General features: G+C 38.6%; 1 protein-coding gene across 1 annotated transcript in view; it reads left to right on the top strand.

The window, feature by feature from the left end:
* RTKN2 (rhotekin 2) overlaps nt 1-24,630 on the top strand; it is a 96,025-nt gene that overhangs the window by 40,965 nt on the left and 30,430 nt on the right. The window contains exon 7 of the mRNA XM_006889058.1: nt 17,656-17,750. Coding sequence (XP_006889120.1) covers nt 17,656-17,750 — 95 coding nt within the window. The remainder of the gene's footprint in view (nt 1-17,655; nt 17,751-24,630) is intronic.

The following is a 24,630-nucleotide window of genomic DNA, read 5'->3' on the forward strand; positions in this document are numbered from 1 at the left end:
CTTTGTCCATGTTTTCGTTGGACTGTTGTCCTTTTGTTTTTTTAAGTGCTGAAATTTTCTATCTTAGCAATTAGACCCTTGACAGATGTGTCATTGCTACCCTCCCCCCGTCCCCCCAACCTGTAAATTCTCTCTTTCTGTTTGGCTGGGGGTTATGATGAGCATAAGTATTTTATTGTTTGGTTATCTGTAGTTTCTGCCTTTTCACTTAGGTTCAGTAGTCTATTTGATGCTACCAATTAGGGCCCATAGGTTTGTTTTTTCTTTCTTTTCCCTTTTTGACACTATATCCTAGTCTCATCTCATATATTTTGTTCCCAGACTTGGAGTTTTCCAAGGAGCCCTGGTTTTTCTGTGTCCCTTCTTTACACATTATGTTTTAAAATTATTTTAGCTTTGTATTTCTTTGTAAAACCAATGATCAGATTAGGTGTTTTGTTTTGTTGATTGTTCAGTAGAGTTGCCTCTTTTGCCTATCAGTAATTTCACAATAAATACACAAAGTAAAATGTTTTAGATATAGACCCTAGACATATCACTCTTCTAAATGTAATTAAGTAACTTATGTCAGATATATTTAGAGAATCTGTACCTTGGAATTCTGGTACAGCAAGTTCCAACCTATTTTGATTAAGCCTCACACTATTACATTTCCTTTGCATGGTGGCAGAGACCATAGATGACTGAGTAGATAGTTCAGGAAGGAAGTTGCATGAAATCTTTACAAAACCATTATATTGGTTTCATTCTTGATCCATTTATGTCTCTAATCCCATGATGTGAAAAACTGTTACAAAATCCTAACTCAAATACTCAAACTTGGCTGTCATTGAGTTGGTTCTGAGTCCTAGTGACCCTCCTCCCAGTTCCTAAGGCTGTAGATGTAATGGGAGAGGACTGCCTCCCTTCCTTCCTGGAACCTTTGGTGGATTCCAGCCCCAGGAGACCTTCAGCCTTTGCATCAGCACTGCAACTTGCTCTGGGTTTTGCCACCAGAGCTCCCTTTTCTAGTAATCACTAAAGAAGATAATGGGGGAAAATCTTTTGTCTGTTCTTTGGGTAGAATGCTTGTCTGTCAATAATAGTGCTCTAAAGCTAAGCATCCAAAGTAAGACTTTGGGCATGTTGCCAGGAGGGACCAGTCCTTGGAGAAGGTCATCATGCTTGGAAGGGTGGTGGCACAGCACAGGAGAGGAAGACAAGACCCTGGATGAGATGGACTCAGTGACTAGGGTAATAGGGACAGTTGTCGCAGACAGTGAGTTTGGCTCAAGATAGGGCAGAGTTCAGAGCTTTTGTACATAGGGTCTCTGTGAGTTACAGGCAACTCAACACGGCACATAACAACAACAAAGAAGCTGTTGTCTGTACCAAGCAAAGGAACACTGCGTGGTTTAAAATCAGAAACCCTACGGAGCTCTGGTGGCCTAGTGGCAAGAAGCTGCACTGCAGTCACAGAGGTACACAGTTCGAATCTACCAGATGCTCTGCTGGAGAAGGAAGGGCAATCTCCTGTACCAGTCAGATCTGATTTGACGGTACACACACACACAAAATAATACTATTTAAAAAAAAAAATCAGGAACTCCCCATACCTGTTTAATCTGTGTGCTGAACAAAAATTTGCAGAACTCTGCAAAAGGAATGTGACATCAGGACTGTGTTACCCAGATGACACAACTTTGCTTGCTGAACATGAAAAGGATATGAAACACTTGCTGCAGAAGATCAAAGATCACAGTCTTCAGTATGGATTACATCTCAGCATAAAAAACCAAAAAGCAAACCCACAACAACCGAAGGTCTTCACCATGGGGCCAACATTCAACATTAGATAGATGGAGAAAGGATTGAAGCTGTCAGCAGTTAACACCCTTGGTACCAGCCGTCAGGAAATCAGGAGATGTATTGCACTGGGCAGGTCCACTGTCAGCGACCTCTCCAAAATAGTGAAGAGCAGTGATGTCAGGTTAAAGACTTAAGTGTGCCAAATTGAAGCCTTGGTCTTCTCTGTAAACCCAACAGGCATCAGATAACTGGACAGTGATTACGATGACAGAGAACTTGACACCCTTTAGTTGTGGTGTTGGAAAACAGTGCTGACTGTCCCATGGACTGCCAAAAGGACAAATACATATGTCTTAGAAAAAGTACAACCAGAGTGTTCCTTGCAGGCAAAGATGGCTAAGCTTAATCTTTCATACTTTGGACATGTAGTTGTCCCTTTGAAAGGGACATCATGTTTGGAAAGATGGAGTGTCAGCAAAGGAGAGAAAGCCTCCCAGCAAGATGAATTGACACAGTGACTTCAGTAATGTGCTCTAGTGTGTCAGAGATGATGAAGTTGTACAGTATAGGGCAGAGTTCGGGTCAGTCTTTCATAGGGGCGCTGTGCGTTATAGTCACCTTGAACAGCAACTAACAACAACAAAAATCAAGACTCTCCTTTCAGAACAAAGGTCATTTTAGTAACTTTTCTAGATTAAGATTATATTAAGGATATTCTGGAGGACACTTTTTTTACATGATTAAATAATACTTCTGTGTTGAAACAGTGATTTTAGGACTAAAAGAAACCTTAGATTTAATAATAAGTATTAGTAGTCTTAAAACTTTTTTAAGCTTCAAAATTTTGTATTAAAACAATTTTTAAAATATCACAGAAGCCTTCAAAGCGTAAAAGCAATGAGTGTACATTTCTAGCAATTTAAAGTTTTATTGCTTGGCAATGAATGAATACTTAATTTTTTAGAAAGTCCTAGAATATCTGTAACAGGACCTGCCAAAAAAAGATAAAGGCATCCTTTGCTCACTCACTCATTGCTATTGAGTTGGAACCAACTCATAGCTGACTTTCCAGTAGATGGTTTTATATTGAACAAAAGGTATATCTTTCTCCCATGGAGTTGCTGGGTAAATTCAAACAGAGAGATGCTGCTTTTGGGTTAGATTTCAAATCCCTATAGATCATCCTTAGCTTTCATATAAGAAATCTGAGACCTAAGGATTGTTGAAACCATCCACCAGGTTTCCAAGACTAAATCTTTATAGGAAAAGACTCCCTCATCTTTCTTCTCCAAACTGCTGTAGAATTCAAACAACCTACCTTTCTTTTTTTTATAATTTTTATTTATTTATTTTTATGTGTGTACCGCCAAATCGGATCTGACTGGTACAGGAGGCGATTGTTCCTCCTTCTTCAGCAGAGCATCTGGTGGATTTGAACCACGCACCTCTGGGATTGCAGTGCACTTTCCTGTCACTAGGCCACCAGAACTCGCCAACAACCTACCTTTCACATATAACCCAACATGTAGTGTTCCACTGTGCTATGAGGGCTCCTTCATGAGCATACAAAACTTGAGCACATTGTTGTTAAATGGGGTCCTACTTGTAGCCAGTGAGTTACAAAAGAGGACATTGTCCATCTTTTCTCTCCAGGAGCCACTGATAAACGTAGACCTTCATTGTGGCATGGCTTTAGGGCTGGCAGAACAATTAGTAAAAAATATATTTTTACTGCTACCATTCCTGCTTTTATTTCTCTCCAGAATGTGATTTTTCTGATATTTAACTCATGCTGAAACATTGCACTTTAGAATGACATGAGATTATAAAATGCAGATGAGGTTTTTTAAAAAAATTCATACCATGACAATAGGATCATAAAATAATCTAAATTATGTTTGTTGTTACTAGGTGCTTTGACTAAACTACATCTCATAATGACCCTATGAGTAACAAATCTGAGCTTTCTCCTGTCCTCTGGGCAGAATATGGAATGATTCAGGAAGACTTAAAAGTAGATGGAAGGCGTATACAGAGTCATTGTACCGAAAAGATTTGGCTGACACAGAAGAATTTCCAAGAACACCATATGATCAAGAGCCTATGGTGATAAAGGAGGAAGTTGAATCTGCTCTGAAGGAGACTTGGCAAAAAATAAAGCTCCAGAAATTGGTGCAATACCAATTGATGTATTTCAACAAATAAATGCTGCTCTGGATGTGCTCACCAGGTTGTGCCAAGAAATCTGAAGGACAACTACCTGGCCAACTGTCTGGAGGAGATCCATATTTATTTCCATCCTAATAAAAGGTGACCCAACAGAGTGGAAATTATCAAACAATATCTTTAAAATCACACACTAGCAAAATCCTGCTGAAGATTATCCAGAAATGACTGGAACACTACATGACAGAGAACTACGAGAGATAACAAGCTGGGTTTAGAAGAGGTTGTGGCATTAGAGACATAATTGCCAAAGTCAGTTGGATCTTGGCAGAAAGCAAAGAGTACCAGAGGAATGTGTTTCTATCTGTGTTTCATTGACTGTGCAAGGGCATTTGACTGTGTGGATCACAACTAATTATGGCTAACCTTGAGAAAAATGGGAATCCCAGAACACTTGATTGTGTTTCTATGAAACCTTTCCTTGCACCAGGAAGCAGTCCTCATAACAGAGCAGGGAAACACCGCATAGTTCAAAATCAGGAAAGAAGTCATCAGGGATGCATCTTATCTCCATACCTTCTCAGTCTATCTGCAGAACAGATCATTCAAGGCTTTATGAGGAGGAATGTGGCATCAGGATTAGAGGAAGACCCATCAACAATCTGTGTTATGCACATGGCACAACTTTGTTTGCTGAAACTGAAGTTGACCTGAAACACTTGCTGCAGAAGGCCAAGGACTGCAGTATTCATTATGGATTGAAGCTCAACATTAAGAAGACAGTTTCTTACCACTGGGCCTACTAGAGGCACCATGATAAATAGGGAAAATATTGAGGTTGTTAACAATTATAGCTTGCTCAGCTCCACAATCAACATACTTAGCATCAGAAGTCAGGTAATCAAAAGACAAATTGCATTGGGAAAATCTGCTTTCAAGTCCTCTCCAGAGTACTGAAAAGCAATGATGTCAGTCAAGAGGCTAAGGTACACCTCATCCAAGCCATGGTCTTCACATTTACTTGTTATGCTTCAGAGAGCTAGACAATGACTAAGGATGATAGAAGAATCAATTCCTTTGAACTGTAGTGCTGGGGAAGAGTCTTGAACATACCATGGACTGCAAAGAAAACAGATAGGTCTGTCTTGGAGAGGATGAAACCCAAGTTTCTCCATGGAGATAGGATTTTGAAGCTCCATCTCACATACTTTGGGCACGTGACCAAGAGAGACCAGTCCACAGAGAAGGACATCATGCTCTAAAGGGTGGAGGGACAGGGCATAAGAGGAAGATCTTGGATGAGCTGGATTGACACAGTGATTGGGACAATGGGGGTTGGTATGTCTGAATTAGTGAGATTGGCTCAGGACAGGGCAGGGTTCAGAGTTGCTCTACATAGGATCATTATGAGTTGCAGGTGACTCAGTGGCACATAACAACGACAATGCCATTTTCATCTCCCTGGAATATTTGAATCCATTGAAATGGTCATTGTGTTGAACCATCTTGTTGAGGGTCTTCCTTTCCACTTACCCTTAACCCTTCCAAGTATAATATCTCTTTTCAAGGTATAGCCTCTCCTAATACCATTACCAAAGTATGTGAGACAAAGTTTGACCACCCTTGCCTCTAATGAACATTCTGACCACCCCTTTTCAAAGACATACTTGCTTATTCTTTTGGCAATCAATGGAATATTTAGTACTACACAACTCAAAGGTATCAATTCTTCTGTCATCCTTATTCACTATCCAACTTTCAATTGTATAGGGAGTAATTAAAAAGACATGGTTTGTATCAGATGCACTTTAGTCTTTAAACTGACATCCTTGATCTTTAATACTTTGGAGAGGTACTTCTTGTTGTTGTTGTTATGTGCTGTTGAGTTGTTTGTGACTCATAGCGACCCTATGTACAACAGCCCTAAACCCTGCTCTATCCTGTGCCAGTCGCACTGCCTCTGACACACCCATCCCGATTACCCCAGTCACTGAATCAATCCATCTCATAGAGGGTCTTCCCCTCTTGCACTGTCCCTCCACCCTCCCAAGCATGATGTCCCCCTCCAAGGACCTGTCTCTCCTTGCAACGTGCCCAAAGTATGTCAGACGAAGCCCCAGAATCCTTGACTCTAAGGAGTAGCTTGGTTTAACCCTCTCCAGGATGAATCTGTTTGTTTTTTTGGCAGTCCATGGTACATTCAATACTCTTCTCCAGCACCACAGCTCAAAGGCATCAATTCTCCTTCTGTCCTCCCTAGTCATTGTCCAACTCTCTGATGCATTACAAGTGATTGCAAAGACCATGGCCTGTATCAGACGCTCCTTAGTCTCCAGAGAGACACCGTTGCTCTTGAGTACTTTAGAGAGGTCCCTAACAGCCGACTTCCCCATCGCGATACGTTTTTTGATTTCCTGGCTGCTGGTGCCAAGAGTGTTGACTGAGGAGCCAAGCAAACTGAAGCTGTGAACAATCTCAATCTCTTTGCCATCCATCCTGATGCTACCAGTTGGTCCAGTGGTGAGAATACTTAATAGCCTATTTTCCCAATGCAACATATTTTTTAATTTCTTTATTGCTGTTAACATGGGTATTGATTTTGCAGCCTTGTAAGATGAAATCATTGACAGCTTCAGTCTTTTCTCCATCATGACGTTGCCTACTGGTCCAGCACCGATGATTTTTGTTTTCTTGACGTTGAGATGCAGTCCGTATTGAAGGCTACGTGTTGAACCCTCTGTAGCAAGTACTTCAAATCCTCCTTAATTTCTGAAAGCATGATTGTCTCATCTGCATAAGTTCTCCACCAATCCTGATGCCACATTCTTCATAAAGTGGCCAAGTGGTAAAAAACTGTGCTGCAATCCCAAAGGCACACAGTTTGAATCGACCAGCTACTTTGCAGGAGATGGATGGACAGTCTCCTCCTGTGTGAGTTACTGCCTCTGAAAACCTACTGGACGCTCAGTTCTGACTCGATAGTACTCAACAACCACAATGACAATAGATTAAATAGGTGTGGAGAAAGGATACAACTCTGATGCATACCCTTTTAAATTTTAAATCCTTGCTCTGTTCTCATAATAGCCTCTTTGTCTAGGTTTAGTTTTTGCATGAGCACAGTTAGATGTTCTGGGATTCTCTTCTCAGTGTTAGTCATAGTTTGTCCAGTCTAAAATAAACATTCTTTTGGCATTTGCTTTTAGCCAGAATCCAAATGACATCAGCAGTGATCTCTTTTCCCACTCTGTCTTCTAACTCCAACTTGAATGTCTCGTAATTCTCTATGTACTTTTCTAGCCATTTTGAATGATCTTCAGCAGTATTTTGCTTGCATATGATAATGATACTGTTTAATAATTTCCACATTCTATTAGATCACCTTTCTTGAGAATGGTAACAAATACAGATATCTCTTAGATACTTGGTGAGGCAGTTGTCCTCCAAATTTTCTGCTATAGATGATGAACACATCCAGGGCTGCATCTGTCATTACCAACATGTCAATTGGTATCCTCTTGATTCCTGGGCCTTATTTTTTTGCAATGTCTTCAGTGCAGCTTGAAATTTTCCTTCATTACAATTGACTTGTGATCATATGCTAGTTTCTGAAATAGTTCAATGCCATTAAGACATCTAACAGCATTTTACCAAATTATTTTCTAATAACAGTATTCTGTCGACCATCTGGTGTGTATCCAGAATGTGCAAGGTTAATATATCTTATTCCAAAAGTCTTCCTATCTTATAGTTCTGTAATGGGCTGTTTAAATTCTAGAATAATACTTTAAAAATAAAGATGAAGAGCTAAAATAGGGGGATTGATTTTGTTTCTTTACTAGTCTAGTTAGAAGATATCCAATACAGCTTTTAGTCTATAAATTAACTGAGCCTAAAAGATCAAAAGTGGGCAGTATGCCGCTTTTGTAGTAATATGACATGTGACCAAACATAGCAGGCTTTTAAAAAAGAAACAACCATAAAATCCCTTCTTTTTTTTCTTTTTTCTTTCAGGTTACCATTTAAAATTGCCATCATTTTTATCATCCATTTCTGGATCCCCAGAAATGTTCTAACAATTGGCCTATTTGATAGGGGGAAAAATGTAGCTGATTAAATTTTTGAGAACTCAATATCAGGGTTGGCTAGAAGGAATGAGAGTAATGTTTTTAAAAGAAAATATTATTCTGACAAGAATGTTTTAAAAATGAGGTCATTGCTGGTTTTGGAAGCATTGGCATTGTAATTAGTCATGGTTTAAAAATGAAATAACTTGAAATATCATCATAAAGTATTGTTTGAACTAAGACAGTGAACATTTTTGGTAATTTTTAGTATGTTCCCTGATGTGAATGATTTATCCATTTTATTTGTGGAATTTAGCTTACTGAAATTCCTTTAGCTAGATTTTTCCCAGTGCTTCACATAGCTGAATTAACTATTTTATGCCTCCTGAGAACAGTTTAGCACATTATCCTTCACTGTGTAGACATAATTTTAAACCATCATTTTATTCACACTCAGAAATTTTAAGAGTGATTATTTACATGTTGAAAAAATTTGTTCAATTGTTTTCAGAATAAGTCATCATATTACACTTTTAAGTAGATCTAAGTTACAAAGCAAGTGGCCTAGCACTTGTTGGAATAAATGGATTCTTTTTGTTTTGAGAGCAATGGTGTTAAAAGTTTAGTGTACAGGATAATGTCATTTCAAAACATAACCAAGGAATTAGCTGCCCAGCATAATTTATTCATTAGATCACTTAACAGTTGTGTTGTATGGTACATTGGATTCAAAGGTTATTAAGTCCTAACACCTGCATTCAAAAGGGTGCTCTGTTGGCCTAGTGGTATAATACTTCGCTACAATCCCAAAGGCATGTAGCTCAAATCCACCAGCTGTTCCGTAGGAGAAGGATGAGTAGTTTCCTCCCATGCAATTCACTGCCTCTGAAAATTGGCTGGAGGGTCATCTAAAGATTAATTCTGACTCAACTACACACAACAACAACAATAACAACATTCAGAATTCTTGGAATATGATAGAATATGTTTAGTAGAAAAATACCTTAAATAGAAACCATTTTTAAGCATAAAGATTGTATGGAACAGTAGTGTTCCCTTTCCAGTATGCCCCTTACCAGCTACGGGTATGTTATTTACAAGTCGCAAAGTTCATCACAGGCAGCTGAATTCTGTGAACTTCATTTTCCTCATAGGAATCTGTGGACCAGGCTATCGACCTTATGTGTCAAAGTGCCTTTAACTATACATAACTAAATGTGGTATTGTGTAAGCCCTGATAGTTCTCTGATTTTTTAGGAAATTTCTAATCCTCATAGTTCATAGTTCACCATTTTTATTTCATTACAAAGGTAACATGAACTTGAGAAGTGAAACTTGGAAGGTTACTCCTACACAAACCACTTTAGCCCAAATGCTTTTTATCATTTTCAGGTGGTGATTTCTTTCCAGATTTTTCAACATCTAGGTTATTTAGATAACTTGGGTTCTTAAATACACTGTTTCCTCCCTCCCCCCAATAATAAACAGTTGTTCTCTGGGGACAGTGATAGTTCAGTGTTGGAATTTTTGCTTGACATGTGAAAAACCTGCATTTGATTCCTACCTAGAGCAGCTTATGGGCAGCCACCATGTGCCTGCCATTGGAGATCTGTGTACAACTGTAATGCTAAACAGTTTTGCTGACGTTTCCAGTAAATGAGACAGAAATTGGAAGGGAGAGGTGACTAAAAATTAATAAATTGACAAGTGAAGGGAAAGAGAATACACAACAAGGTAATAACGAGATACTATAATTAATTATATCTTCAGAAATGTAAAAAAAAAAGTCTGATGTGAAAAATCAGAATGATTTGTAAATTTTCATTCAAATAAAAATGAATTCATGAAAATAGGATGAACTAGGAAGAAAGCCTGGTGATCTAGTTTTTAAAAAAAATCCATAAATGACAAACTATATAGATTACAGCATCTAATTCTGTCATGTCTGAGGTCACCAGGTGTTAAATGCCAACTCACATATAGCTAACAACAGTTATACTGTGCTTTCAACTTGTTTTTTTTTGAAGTTTTTAAAGTTTTCACATAATCATTTAATGACTGCATATCAGTGAACTATAAAAAGAAAACCCAAAATGAAGTCACCTGCCCTCAGGTTGACTCTGACTCATGGTGAGTGTGTGTGCCCAGGATAGCTGCACTGTGTGGAGTTTGCACAACTGCCTTATCCAAAGCAGGTCACCACGCCTTCCTTTCAAGGTTCCCGTGGGTGTGGGTTCAGCCACCTTTTGGTTTCTATCTGAGTGCTTAACTTGTGAACCAGTCTTTCACTTAGATATGTTATAGCTCATGTAGCCATAAAAGAGGTTATCAAGAACTTTTTTATATTGTCAGTTTCAATTTCTCATTCATTGTAAATATTTACCTGAAATCAATTAAAGAAAAGATGTCAGTGATGATCACTTCCTAATGCCTGGGAAAGGGAATGATGAAACATATACTTTGGTCAGCGAATTATTTTAGGCTGTTCTACCACTAATGTTGCTTTCTAATCCTGTCACCTTCCCAGTACATTCTATAATGTGGTGCTTCCTATACACGCTAAAGCTGTGTTATACATTCTACTAGATATTGGAATGACTGTTTCTAAAGTGAAACTACTCAAATGATTTTCATGGCCAGTAAGAATAAGTTCCATTGTCAAGCTAAAAAGGAAAAGTTTCTCCATTCCTTCATCTTCATTTCAGACATCATTTGATGGATCACACGAATATGTAAACAACTCATCTAATATGTTGTCCTCCCAGTTTTATGACTTTCTTGCTTCCAGTGATCTGGTCCACCTAAGCTACCCACCCCACAGTTGAGTCTTAGCTTTTGCCTTTGACATGTTCGGTTGAGGTCCCATCAAGTCGATTCCAACTTGCAGCAACCCTGTGTAAACAGAACACAGCACTGTTCCTGGGGTGTCTTTAGAATTGTTACTATATTTGAGAACATGGTTGCAGCCAGCATATCAGTCCATCTCACTGAAGGTCTTCTTATTTCTCACTGACCCTCTCTTTGCAAACAAGATGTTCTCCTTCAAGAATTGGTCCCTCCCGGTAGTGTGTGTAATGTACCAGAGATAAAGTACTGACTATACTTACTTCTGGGGCTCTGGTGGCCTGGTGACAAGAAGCTGCACTGCAGTCCTGAATACACGCGGCTTGAGGCGGGCGAAGGATGGACAGTCTCCTCTCAGACAATTAACTGCCACTGAAAACCTGCTGAGGGGGCAGCTATGGGTTGGTTCCGACTCAATCATACACAACAACATACATATTCTAAGTAGCATTCTAGCTGTCTTCTTCCTGGATATAGAAAATATTCTTTACTAACTATAGTTTAAAAGCATCTGTTCTCCTTTGGTCTTCCTTAATGATTGTTCAGCGTTAGCATGCATATAAATAATCAGTATGATTGAAATTACCATGACCTGGGTCAGGTGCTCCTCAGTGTTCAAAGTGGCATCTTTGCTGTTAAACACTTTAAAGAAGCTTTTGGCCACAGATTCGCCCAATATCTTCATTTGCTTTCTTAACAGCTACTGGGTTTTAATTGTGGGTCCAAGAAAAAAGAAAATCTTTGATAATCTCAATCTTCTCTCTATTTATTATGATGTTGCCTATTGGACTAGTTAGGAAAATTTTTGTTTTGTGTTGAGATGTAATCTATACTGAAGGTTACAGGTGGTTTTTTGGTTTTGTTTTTTTTTTTTTTACCTTTATCCTTAGGTGTTTCAAGTCCACTTTGCTTTAAGCAAACAAAGTTGTATCATACCACATGTTAATGAATATTCTCCAGTCTTCATGCTGTGTTCTTTTGCACATAAACCCAGTTTTGAGATTATTTGTTTAGCATACCTACTAAGTTTGGTAAAAGGATATGACCCTGATATATACCTTTCCTGGTTTTAAACCCAGACTATTTCCTTATTCTGATCAAATAGCTGCCTCTCGATCTGTTAACAGGATCCATCATTTCTTATAGTCCACACAGTTGAATGCCTTTGCTTAGTCAGGAACACAGGAAGGGTTCTTCTCGCCTTCTCTAATTTTAGCCAAGTTCCATCTCACATCAGTAATGATACCCTTCATCCCATGTCCTTTTCTGGATCTACCTAGAATTTCTGTCGTTTTCCTATTGATGTACAGCTATATTCTCTTGGAATAATCTTCAGCAAAATTTTACTTGCATGTAATATTAATTAATGATGCTGTTTAATAATTTCGTCATCCTATTGATTCGCTTTTCTTAGGCACAGCTATGAAGTCTGAATTTCTTAGCAGACAGGTGAGGGCTTCCAGTTTCATTTTGTTGAAACATCTCAATTGGTTTTCAGTCAATTAATGGAGTTTTGTTTTGCAGCAATACCTTCAGTGCAGCTCAGACCTCATACTTAGGATCACATCCTGCAGTGGTTGAACTCCGTGTACTCCTTTCATCTTCTTTCGATACTTCCTGTATCATTCAGCTTTTTGCTCATGGAATCCTTTACTATTTCAGCACAAGACTTGACATTTCCCCCCAGGTCTTTTAGCTGAGTGTTCAGTTTGGTAGCCCCGGTTTTCTCACATTTCATTAGCTCAGTTTATCTTCTCCAGCTGCCATTTAATGATGAATTCAATGCCATTCTTCTTTAATTTTTCATCCCTGGCTTAGTATTGCATTTAGTTTGATTCATATGGCCAGTAGCAATCAATTTCCGCTCACTAACGTCTAGGATATTGATATTTATGAACTCTATTTCATTGTTGACTCCATCCAAGTTGTCTGCATTTCATATTCTGTTAACACATTATTAATAAAATTACAAACACTTTAATATTTATGTAACAGGTATCTCCTCTGTCCACCACCTTCCACATATTCAGCTTCTGCTACAACTTAGCTTAGACTTAGTGATTTCTCCTTTCTTCTTTCCTGGCATCTCTTTCACATTATCAGACTTACTAAGAAGACTTAGAACTTTGTTTGAATCCCACTTTCTGCAGCTCGGCTTGGGCATGCAAGTAGATGAGAAGCACAGCATTTCTGGCAGGTCTCTCTTCAGACACATGATCACTCCCAACCTTAAGGGAGTTCAAGTTTCCGTAGCTTCTCGCTTTAACTCTCCTCAGGGTGAGTGCTTCACACATAGTGGTCTCTCAGATTCCAGCGTTTCCCTTCTCAACTCCTGATTCATACCTGATGACTTTGCTTCATCTGTCACTGATATAACTGAAGTAACCAGAAGATTACTAGCATATCCTCCACCTACCATGTCTATCAGCCTTGCCTGACTATGGCTTTGTACTTACTGCTTCTCTTCCTTGCAAATTGCCTTTACTCCGTCTGATGACATCTGTTTGTGCTGTAGACACCATCTTCTTAATTACTCACCTCGGATAGAAACCTTCACTTCATTCCTCGCATCATCAGTTTTCTCCACTGCATCATTCCCACAAATATATAAACATGCTAGAAAAGCTCCCATTTCTAAGTATTTTCCAACTACCCTTTACAGGTAGCCGTCTCTGCTTTCTCTCCATCTCTGCTTTCTCTCCTCCCAACCTCACTTGACCTATTCCACCTTACCACACAGAACTGTTCTTAACAAGGTTAACAAAGATCTGCATGTTGCCAAAACCAATGGCTAAATCCAATCAGTGCTCCTTTCAGCAAACGTAACTCTCTTCTTGGAACTTGGAGTCATCACTGTCCTTGGAGCACTTTTCACTTGCTTTCTAAGATACCACTTTCCTTTTCTTCTCTCTCAACGATTATTTCTTGCTTGTCTCCTTTATTCTTTTCCTTTTATCTCCATTGAAAATGTCATGTCCCCGTACTTGGTCCTCGGGCTTTACTCTCTAGGAACTCTCCTGTATTCTTGAGGCTTTAAACTTCCACCTGTATACTGATAACATGTATGTTTGTATCTCTTGTATTTCCTCCTCCCTAACTCCAGATTCTTGTTTTATCCAGTCTGCCTTAACCACAGTACATCTCAGATTCCTAAAACAGTGTAATACTTACCAAAACTAAATTATTTCCAAAACTAAATTATTGCTTCCCATATCTAGTCTTTCTCAGGATGCCACATTTCCATTAACAATTCTCTTTTTCTAGTTGTTCAAAGATCTTGGTAATTTTCTTGCCTTGTTCTTACCTTTCACATTTCATTCCTTTTACCGCTACCACATTAGGGAAACCTGGTGTCGGTACATAGGATGCTGCACTGCTAACCCGGTGGCGATGCCTCTCTGGCAATTCTAAACCACCAGTGGTTCCTTGGGAAAAAGATGGGCAGTCTCCTCCCGGGCAATTTATAGCCTCCAAAAACCAGCTGGAGGGTTGACTGTGAGTTGATTCTGACTTTAAGACACTGAGAGTGAGTGAGTGAGTGAGTGAGTGAGTGAGTGGACAGCTACCACAATAGCCCTGGTTGTGCAGTCGTTAAATTCCAACCTGCCAACCAAGATTGGCAGTTCAAATCTATTAGCTTGTTTCGTAGGCAAGAATGTGACCATCTGCTTCTATAAAGCTTACAGTCTTGAGAGCTCTATGGGAAGGTCTACTCTATCTTTGAAGCTTCTGGCTTGCTGTGGGTTGAAATTGACCTTGGCTTTACTGCTGTCACCCCATTCCTGGCCACCTCTCTTGATTTCTACATTTTTACTTTTAGCCTGATGACCTTTTCTCAGAAAACAGCCAGAGGAATAATTTAAAAATGTAAGTCATATTTCTCTGCTCAAAAGCCTCCATTTGCCTCCCATTTTGAAATGAAATGAGGTGTAGTACGCTCCAGAGTATCTGTTTGCCCACTGTCCCCTCTTGGATCTCTCATGTCACTCTCCTTCACTATAAACAGTCAGACCGGCTTAGTGTCAGTCAGACACCCTCGCGCACCTGCTCTTCGCACTTCCTCTTCGTCTAAAATGCTCTTCTGTCTGCTTTTTTTTCTCATGGTTCTCTTCTTTTAGGTGTTCATATGTTAACTTTCTCAGATAGGTGTTCCTCTTCTTTGTCTAATGACAACCTCCCAACACCTTAATCCTATTCTACTTTACTTAACCTCATAGACTTATCTTCTAAGAGAGACACCTCCTTTCCCCTTTTTGTTGATTGTTGTAAGTTCCCAGTTATGGGTAAAGAGCCAGATGGTACAGGCAACTCTCACTTATTGTCAACCATCTTTTCCTGGAAGGGACACATTTTGCATCAAAATGCTTTAGGGATCCCATGTTTCATTATTTTAAATGGGGGAAAATGATAATGCTATATGGATTTAAATGGTCTCACCCATTTTTCTTAAATACAGCTCCTTAAAGCCTATATGCTGTGTACCATCAAGTTAGAACCGACTGATGGCTGACCCTCCGTGGGTTTTCAGAGATAGTAATTGTGTCGGAGGAGTTTGCCCATCCTTCTCCTGTGGAGCATCTGGTGGATTTGAACTGTGTGCCTTCGAGATTGCAATGCAGCTTCTTAACCACTAGGCCACCAGAGCTCACACATAAAGCCTATATGAGAGGAACTAATTACTACCATATTGAGAAAATGTGTAGGATGACATAGTGGTTAAGTACTCAATTATTATGGGATATTTAGTGGTTCAAACTTGCTTAACATTTCTCTGGGGCAAAGACCTGTTGATCTGCTGCCATGAAGAATACAGCCTAGAAAACACTGTGGGGCTAGTCCACTCCGGCACACGGAGTCGCCATGGTTTGTAATCCACTTGAAGGTTACTGATAACAACAACTTTGATATTTTGAATTTTGAGATTCTACTGTTTTGCAAAGTATGTAATAAAACTTAGAAAGGTCATAAAATAACATTAAGATTACTAGCGCAAAAATACATGTATTATTAATAAAAATAAAAACGGGTTTTTATTACCGCAAAGCACTCAGATTTGATATTTATTGCTAGATTTTCTTGGTAGTTTGGCAAGAATGTTCTTTTTTTTTTAAAAAAGCAGCATAAAGAAAACTATAGTGAAATAGAAAAGCATCTTAGCAATGAAGTTTATCATTCCTTACATTGTAGATAAAAACCCCACATTTTTTAATAGGTAACCCACAGGAAGGAGATTAATTCTTATTCTAGGAAATAAATACACATCAGTTACCATTAGTCCTCTTAAATGTGAGGGGCTTACTACCCTTGGACTGAAGTCTTCCCTTCTTCCGGGGGAACACAGGCCTGAATGATCTAGCCTCTGCCTACACTTCCAATCCTTATGTTGTACTGTGTATCCCACTTGTTCTCTCCAGCCACACTGGTTCTCTCTGTCCTCCTCTGCACTTGCTGGTCTCTGTACCAAGAGTATTTTTCAACATTCTTTGCTTGGTTTCATTTATGACTATATAACATTTACCTCCTGAGAAACCTTTCTTGCTTGCCTACCTAATGTGATGTCCCTGTTGTTATGTGCCATTACACCATACTCAGTTCACAACTGACCCCCAAGAGGCAGCCCATCACACAAGAGGAGATTGCACGTCTTTCTCCCCCAGAGCAACAAGTGGATTTGAATTGCCTCACTAGGTTAGCAGTGCAGCGCTTTATGCACTAGGACATCATAGCTCCCTCTGTCTAACAGATGATCTGTTTTCTCATTATTTCCTTCAAGAAAGTTTTTGCCTTAACAAAGCAAAATGTTACTTAACAGTAAAAATGTTGGAGAGGATGTAGCGAGATAGGAACGCATATACATTGTTGATGGGATTGTACAATGGTACAACCACTCTGGAAGGCAGTTTGGCGCTTCCCTAAAAAGCTGAAGGTAGAAATTCCATATGACCCAGCTATTCCATTGCTTGGAATATACTCCAAGGAGAATTGAGGCTCTAATGGAAACTGTTACACCAGTATTCACAGCAGCATTATTCACCATCACAGGAACGTGAAAACAGCCCAAATGTCCAACCACAATTGAATGGATTGAGAAATTATGGTACATTCATACAATGGAATACAGTGCAGCATGCAGGAGCAATAATTTTGTAAATTAATACCTAACTTTGGAAGGACTGGAGAGCATTATGCGGAGTGAACTCAGTCCCATAAGGACAAATACTGTATTAAACCATTATTGTAGAATGAGTATGAGGATCCAAAGTGGCAGAGGGTGGAAACAGAGAGGTGAGGATGTGTGTGGCAGGGAAAGACAGGGAGGGATAGTCATAGGGCGCACAATTTGATGGGTGGGAGCGTGAGGAAAATGGAAGGAATTGGTGTGAAAAACAATGTATTCAAATTTTGTAAATAATATAATAAAAATTTAAAAAGGAAAAGGGTGTAATAAAAAGTTGCCTTAAAACATGTAAATACTAAAACTTCATTCATTCATTCACGTACTTGTTTTTTTCCTCCTCACCTGTACCAGAACAACCTGGAACATATTGGGTTTTCAGTAAATAGTAATACTTGCAGTGAACAGAAAGATGGAAATTTTTCAGAGAAACATTTGTGTTGTGAGTGAAACCAAATAATTTGTTGATTTTTATATGATGTGTAACATCATAAAAAGATAAACATGTTAATTTATTAATGTTTATTAGCTAAAATCTGTCATCTATAGCATCAAATATTTTATGTAACAGAAACATGTGAAAATATTTAAAACCTGTTTTATTTCTCATCTTAGTGGTGCAAAGTATAATTTGCTAGCTTATACTACTCTGACCTTGGAAAGTACTGAAGATAGCTTCAAGACCCATAATCTGTCTATTAATGGAAATGGTAAGTACATTTTATTACATTATTATTTATACAGAGAGAGAGAGAGTCAGTAATTGCTAATTATGTTCCTCTGATTTACTTAAATAGTGTAGGCATCAGTGAACGATCTTCTAGGTTCTTTTAAGGTGTCTGGAATTGTTCCTCAGAAGAGGAGAGTTTATTTTATTACTTCTGGCTTAATCTATAGGGAGTTAGCAGCGCTCACCTAGAAGGCTGCACTTCTCTGGAAGTTTAAATATACCAGTTGCTGGCCCCTTGGGAGAAAAATGTACAGTTTTCCTCCCGTGCAGTTTGTAGCTTGGAAACCAAATGGAGGGTCATCTATGAGAGTCCATCCTGACCCGAAGGCAGTAAGAGTATTAAGCTCTTTGCCAGATTTGTTTGTGAAATTAGATTAGTGACTACAGAAAGGTTTTGGTGCTCTAAATCCTTTTCTCAGACTTTAATGACCTCAGTACTTCTCTAGCTAGAAATCAAAGGCATGCTTTGCTTTTAAATTTGAAACTGAAAAGTTAACCTTCTGTTGGTAGGAAGCAGAGGCTGTGAAAAAAGATGGTACTATATTAATTATAAACTATTTTCTCACTGGGGGTAGTGATTGGTGGTGCTTGTCATTGTGATGTGCGTCAAGTTGGAACTGACTCATAGCTGACCCTCGAGCAGGCTATAAATCACACGTGGGGAGATTGACCATAAATAGCAAGGTGAGGAGGATAGTGAGGTCATTAGGGAACTTTGTAGGACTTGGCATGATCACTCTCTTAACTATGATGAAAATACGGTGCAGTAGTTTAGAAATGTAATTTGGCTTGTTTATTTTTGTTTGTTTTCTGTATAAAAAAATTGTGTTAGGTGTGTTCACTGTCATGTATTTAATTTTGTAAAAACTGGAGGCTTTGTACTAAATGCTACATTTGTAGCCATGTTTTTATTTCATAATTGTAAAAATGAATTTAAAATAGAAGTGCATAAATGGAAATGTTTGGTTTAATTATGAGATGGATAGTTGTGTAATTATCTACTCAGTTATTGACGTTCTCATCTGGTATTTCATGTTTATTACAATAGTAAAAAAGTTTTTATGTGACTGTTTTTCACAGTAACAGCAACATATCTTGCAGAAACAAATGACAGGATGTAGAGAGAGATTAAGTCTGGCTGTAATGGTTAAGGGTATGTGTCATCTTGGCTGGGCTGTGCAATTTGGCATGTAATAATGTAGTCATGCTCCATTTTGTGATCTAAGACGGACATCCTACCTTTAACACAGATTTTTGCAGTTGATCTTTTGAACTTAACCATGTTGTTAGTGAGGAGTATATCGTTGTCAGCACTCACATCCATTAATGTCAAATTGATTCCAACTCAGAGCAACCCTTACCACAGAGTCCAAGTGCCCCATCAAGTTCCCGAAGCTATAATCTTTACAGAGGCACTTTTGTCCTGTTTAGCAACTGGTGGATGCAAACCTTTCTGTTTTAATTGAGAACTTAAATCAGGAGTCTTTCTCTCACCCTCCACCCTTCCCAGCATGATGTCTTTCTCCGAGGACTGGCCCCGCTTAACAACAGATTCAAAGTATGTGAGATGAAACTTCACCATCCTTGCCTCTGAGGAGCACCCTGGTTCTACTTCCACCAAGACAGATTTATTTATCTTTGTATAAGGGGTATTCAGAACTCTTCTTCAGCACTACAACTCAAAGGCATTGATACTTCCTCTGCTGATCAGGTGTACCTTAGTCTTTAAGCGTGCATTCTTGCTCGTGTTTATTAGGGTCCATCAGTTTGCCTACAATTTGTGGTGACCCTACAAACAATAGTTCTAAATTTTGTACCATCCTCATGATCTCTTGATCTACCTGAGCTCATTGTTACAGGCACTGTGTCTATAGATCTGGTTGAGCGTCTTGCTTTTCTCTGATCCTCCACCATTCCCAGCATGCTGTCTTTTTTTAAACAACTAGGCTCTCCTGACAACACGTCCAAAATATGAGATGCAGCTTCACCATTCTTGCCTCTATGTATCGTCCTGATTGCACTTTCTCTAAAACAGACTTGTTCTTTTGGCAGTTGGTGGCATATTCAGTACTCTTCTCCAACATCACTAATAATAATTTCATTTTATCTAGTTTGAATGAGAGAGCTCTGGTGGCTTAGTGGTAAGGAGTTGCATTGCCAACCCAAAAGCACATGGTTCAAATCTACCAGATGCTCCTCTACAAAAGATGGACAGTTTCCTGCAATGCTGTTTACAGCCTCTGAAAACCTAATGGATAGTCAACTATGAATTGGTTCAAACAGGACAGTACATAACAACAGCATAACAAGTTTAAATAGGTTTGAGTTTGAACTTGCGGGTGGAATCACATTGTTCTTAGCAACTTCTTTTTTCTGTTGTATCCCACACTCATTTGACATTGGAACTTGTAGATTCTACAGGACTCATTTTAAGAGGAAAAGAAAAACACTGTGATTATGCCAATTCCAGGTCATATCATAGGACAAAGTGGAACTATCCCCTGTGCTTTTCAAAGTTGTAAATCTCTATGAAAATGTAATACCTTTTCTCCTGTGGTGTAACTGGTACATCTGTGGCCCAAAACTTAACTCACCTTGCCACCAAAGGTATTATTATTATTATTATTATATAGACCTACTCCTAGAAGTGTATTTAGACTGATGTCCTAGAAAGAAATTGTTTTGAAAAGAAGAAACCTGTTATTAAAAAGAAAATTCTATAAAGAATAAAATAACACCTTCATTTATCTATTACTATACATTTATAAGGAGATCTAGTAGTATAGTCTGTAGGAGGTTGCACTGCTAACCAAAAGGCGGTGCCTCTGGTGGTTCGAATCCACCCTTCTCTTTAGGAGGAAGGTGAGTAGTCTCCTCCTGTGCTGTTTACAGTCAGAAAACACACTGACTGGTCAGTTATGAGTCAGTTTCAACTTAGTGAGAAAGAGAGATAAACCTATGTGTTAATACAGTGAGTTTGCCTAAATATACGTATGCCAATGTTTACTGTTGTCATAATATATGCCTTCAAGTCGCATACGACTTAAAGTGAGTGACCCGATGAACAACAGATATGAACTCTGACCTTCTTATCCTGTGGCATCCTCCTTACAGGGTGAAATTCAACCTTTAAGTTTGTAACTCAGTTATATCATTTTTACAAGTTATAAGGAGCAACAAAGTCATACTTTAAGGTTTCTATTTAGGATCAAGAAATTCCCATACTGTCAAGTCCCTGGGCTACAAATGTGTAACCATAAATGTGTCTTTAAAAATTTGTACATAAGTGAGATCAGGTACATATGGTTCATATTTTCAAAACAAGGAAAGTAAAATAGCCTTATTCTGGTGCAAGAAAAGACTCAGAGTCTTTCCAGTGATTTAAAAGCTGTACATGTAACAAGTGAAGGTGGTTGTGATACAGTGTTTGTCCTGAGTAGGAATTAGTGCTTTCCTTTTCAAAGTGAAGATAAATTTACGTAACATCAGAGAGCAAGTAAGAATTGTGCCTGAGTTGGACATTTGTGACTTGACTGTACTTTTAATAAAAGAGCAAAAGTACATTATTATGAAGAATCAACCCCCACAGAACTGAGATGTTACCTGATTTCTTTCTGCTGCCCGTTTTTATCATTGTTGTCATTTTTAAAGTTACTTCTTTTCTATTTGAAACTGGTATGAATTATAAAAAAAAAAGTCAAGTAATGAAAACAAACTTCCCCTTCTTGTCCTGTTTGATTTCATCTTGCCCTGACACCCTTCCAGGCTAGAAAAGTGTTACGTATTTTAATTTAAGTGTTGCCCAAGAACTTTAAGGAAGCATTGGAAAATGGAAAGGGGCTAGGTTTTGAAATCAGCCTGTCCTAGATTTTAAATCTTGGAAAGCATCCTCTGTTTCAGATACAATGATAGAAGTCATATATACATCCTATATGATTACAATAATACTCCCACCTCCAACTAAGATGGAGTGTGCTACTTTAAAAATGAGTTATTGATACTCAAATAGTTAAGTGATCAATTTAGATGCCATTAATTATTGTTAGAAGAATCTGTGACTCTACACTTTATTCCACAGTGGCCCTGGGTTGTGAAAACACCCTGGTTAAAAGTAACAGGTAGGGCTTGAGACAGAACTTTGTAGCAAGGAATTCTAAGTCCAACATCCCTGTGTAAGGATTACAGTTGGGAAGTAATTCTTTCTCTTGGTGAGCTAAGAAATCTGAACTTAATTTACCAGAGAAACAAATCGTTACACATGGTATTTAGGTACCAGATATGTTACTGATTCCATAAAAGTTATGGACTGTGACTTGAGAATTGACTCATTAGTTATTAATCTATTACTTTGCAAAGTACATTCTAATGTAAAACAAGTAGCTTATAAATAAGTAGAACATAAGCTGTTTACAAATCAGGATTACCAGTAAAAAGATTTTGCCTCTGAACTTTAAATTAATCAGAAACTTGATTTCAGGTGTATTACTCAGATGCATACTGAGACAGAATTTTTATTTCAGATCCTGCTTATTCTAGGAAAGAAGATTCTTACCTGATTTTGTGTTTGGGATTATTAACTTTATCTTTGAACAGACTCTAAAAGTTACCAGTTTTTACAAAGTATTAATAAAAAAAATATATGAGTTGCTGTTGTTGCTTGCGACTCATAGCAAAACCCTATGTACAACGGCCCTGAAACTTGCTCTGTCCTGTGCCAATCGTACTGTTTCTGACACACCTACCCTCATTACCCCAGTCACTGAGTCAATCTATCTTATCGAGGGTCTTCTTTTCTTGCACTGTCCCTCCACCCTTCCAAGCATGATGTCCCTCATCAAGGACTGGTTCCTTGCAACATGCTCAAAGTATATCAGATGATATGTGAGTAGATGCAGGAAATGTGTGTATTCTCCTATAATAGAATGTAAGTTGGGTATATAAGTTGATATAAACTTTGTTTTACACACTATTTCTTTAGTTTTTCATTTTCCTGTTAACTAACCAAGACTTGACAGCTTGCATCTTTATAGAAAATAACAACTTTTTATTACCAGTGAGTGGATTTTGTGTATTCTTTTATGAATAGAGGGCTATGTACTGAGTTCTTATTTATATGCAGACACACATAATAACTATGTGCAATGCTTTCTTTTCAGAGAGGCTTGAAGGCTGCATACTTTCCTGCAGACTACATAAAGGAATGTCTTAATTGTTTTTGTTTGTAAAACTAATTTTAAAATTTATAGAAAAGTTGCAAATTGAACTCTTACTCATTTTCCCCCGGATGTATAGATGAGAACAAGTTGCTTACAACAAGTTCCAAGTATGTTAATCTTTATTTCCTATGAACAAGGCATTGTGCTGTAATACCTCGGTATAACTCTGTAAGGCTGGAAATGATCCTGATATGCTCTTACCATCATCTAAGCTTCAGACTCCATTTCAGGTGTCACCCATTATTCAGTAATGTCCTGTATGGTAAAAGGATCCAATGTAGAATTATTAATTGCATTTAGTTATCATGCTTCTCTACCTTCCAAAATCTGAAATAGTCTTTCCTTGCCTCTCACTATCTTGACATCTTTAGAGATGTTGTTGGACCATCATATTGAGTACGACTCATAGTGACCGTATGAACAACAGATCTGAACCCTCTCCTATTCTTTGCCATCCTCACACCCTGACCCACATGCCCATTTCCGCAGTCACCATGTCAACCTACACTGTTCAGGGTATTCCTCTCCTTTGCCCCCTCTTCATCATTCCAAGAATGATGTCCCTCTCCAAGGAATAGCCTCTTCTAGCAACATGTCCAAAAGAAAGTGAAACGAAGCTTTGTCAAAGCTTTACCTCCAAGGAGCATTCTGGCTGCACTTTCTCCAAGATATGTCTTTGTTTTCTTTCAGAACAAATTATTAATACAATGAGTTATTTAGTACTCTTCTCCAGTACCACAATTTAAAGTCACCAAGGTACCTTAGAGGTAAACTATTTATACCAGAATGACTCACTGAATAAAATGCCCTATTTTATTCAGCGGATCATAATCTATTAGTTCACTTTGCTGCTCATATTTTTCCATCTGGCCGGTAAGAACACCTTCCAGATACCCTCTCTGTGTTTCTGATGTATCCCATCATTCTATGAGCACTTTCTGGCTTTCTGGCATAGCACAATATCCCAGGCTCGTTATGTACTATCCATGTCCTTGCCCTGAAACCTGCCATTACTCAAAAGAATACTGGTTATTCTTAATGGAGAGTTTAGAAAATAGCATCTGGAATTTATGTGTACTCATTGCTGTCGTTATTGTTAGCAGTCATTGAGTTCTTTTACCACTGCCCGTTCTCATTTTATTTTAGGGAATTGATCTTCCTAGAATCTCCAAGTAGACAGGCCTAAACATACAGACACACACGTGTGTTCTCTATGTGCTTATCAGTTTGGCTGCTAACTAAACGGTCAGCATTTTCCCCCCTCTTTTTTCATTTTCTTTCCTTCCTTCCTTCCTTCCTTCCCACCCTGCCTCCTCCCTCCCTCCTTCCTTCCCTCCTATTCCCTCTTATTTCTCTACAAAGTTTGAATACAATGTTTTTCACACCAGATCTTTCCCATTTCCTTTACCCTACCCAATCATCAAAAATATTTTCTAATCACTTGCTATTCTCTTCCACTTGAATGGAATCCTATATGATTACAATACTCCTCCCACCTCCACCTAGAGGGGCTCTGGCTCCCCATCCTTGGCCTCCCACAAGCCTATGTGGATGCTCTACCCCATCCCACCCCATCCTTGACCTCCCTCAACCCTATGTGGACGTTCCTCCCCATCCTTGACCTCCCTCAACCCTATGTGGACG

Source organism: Elephantulus edwardii, unplaced genomic scaffold, assembly GCF_000299155.1.
Source record: "Elephantulus edwardii isolate Elephantulus edwardi_28Jun2011 unplaced genomic scaffold, EleEdw1.0 scaffold00074, whole genome shotgun sequence".
Taxonomy (NCBI): Eukaryota; Metazoa; Chordata; class Mammalia; order Macroscelidea; family Macroscelididae; genus Elephantulus; species Elephantulus edwardii.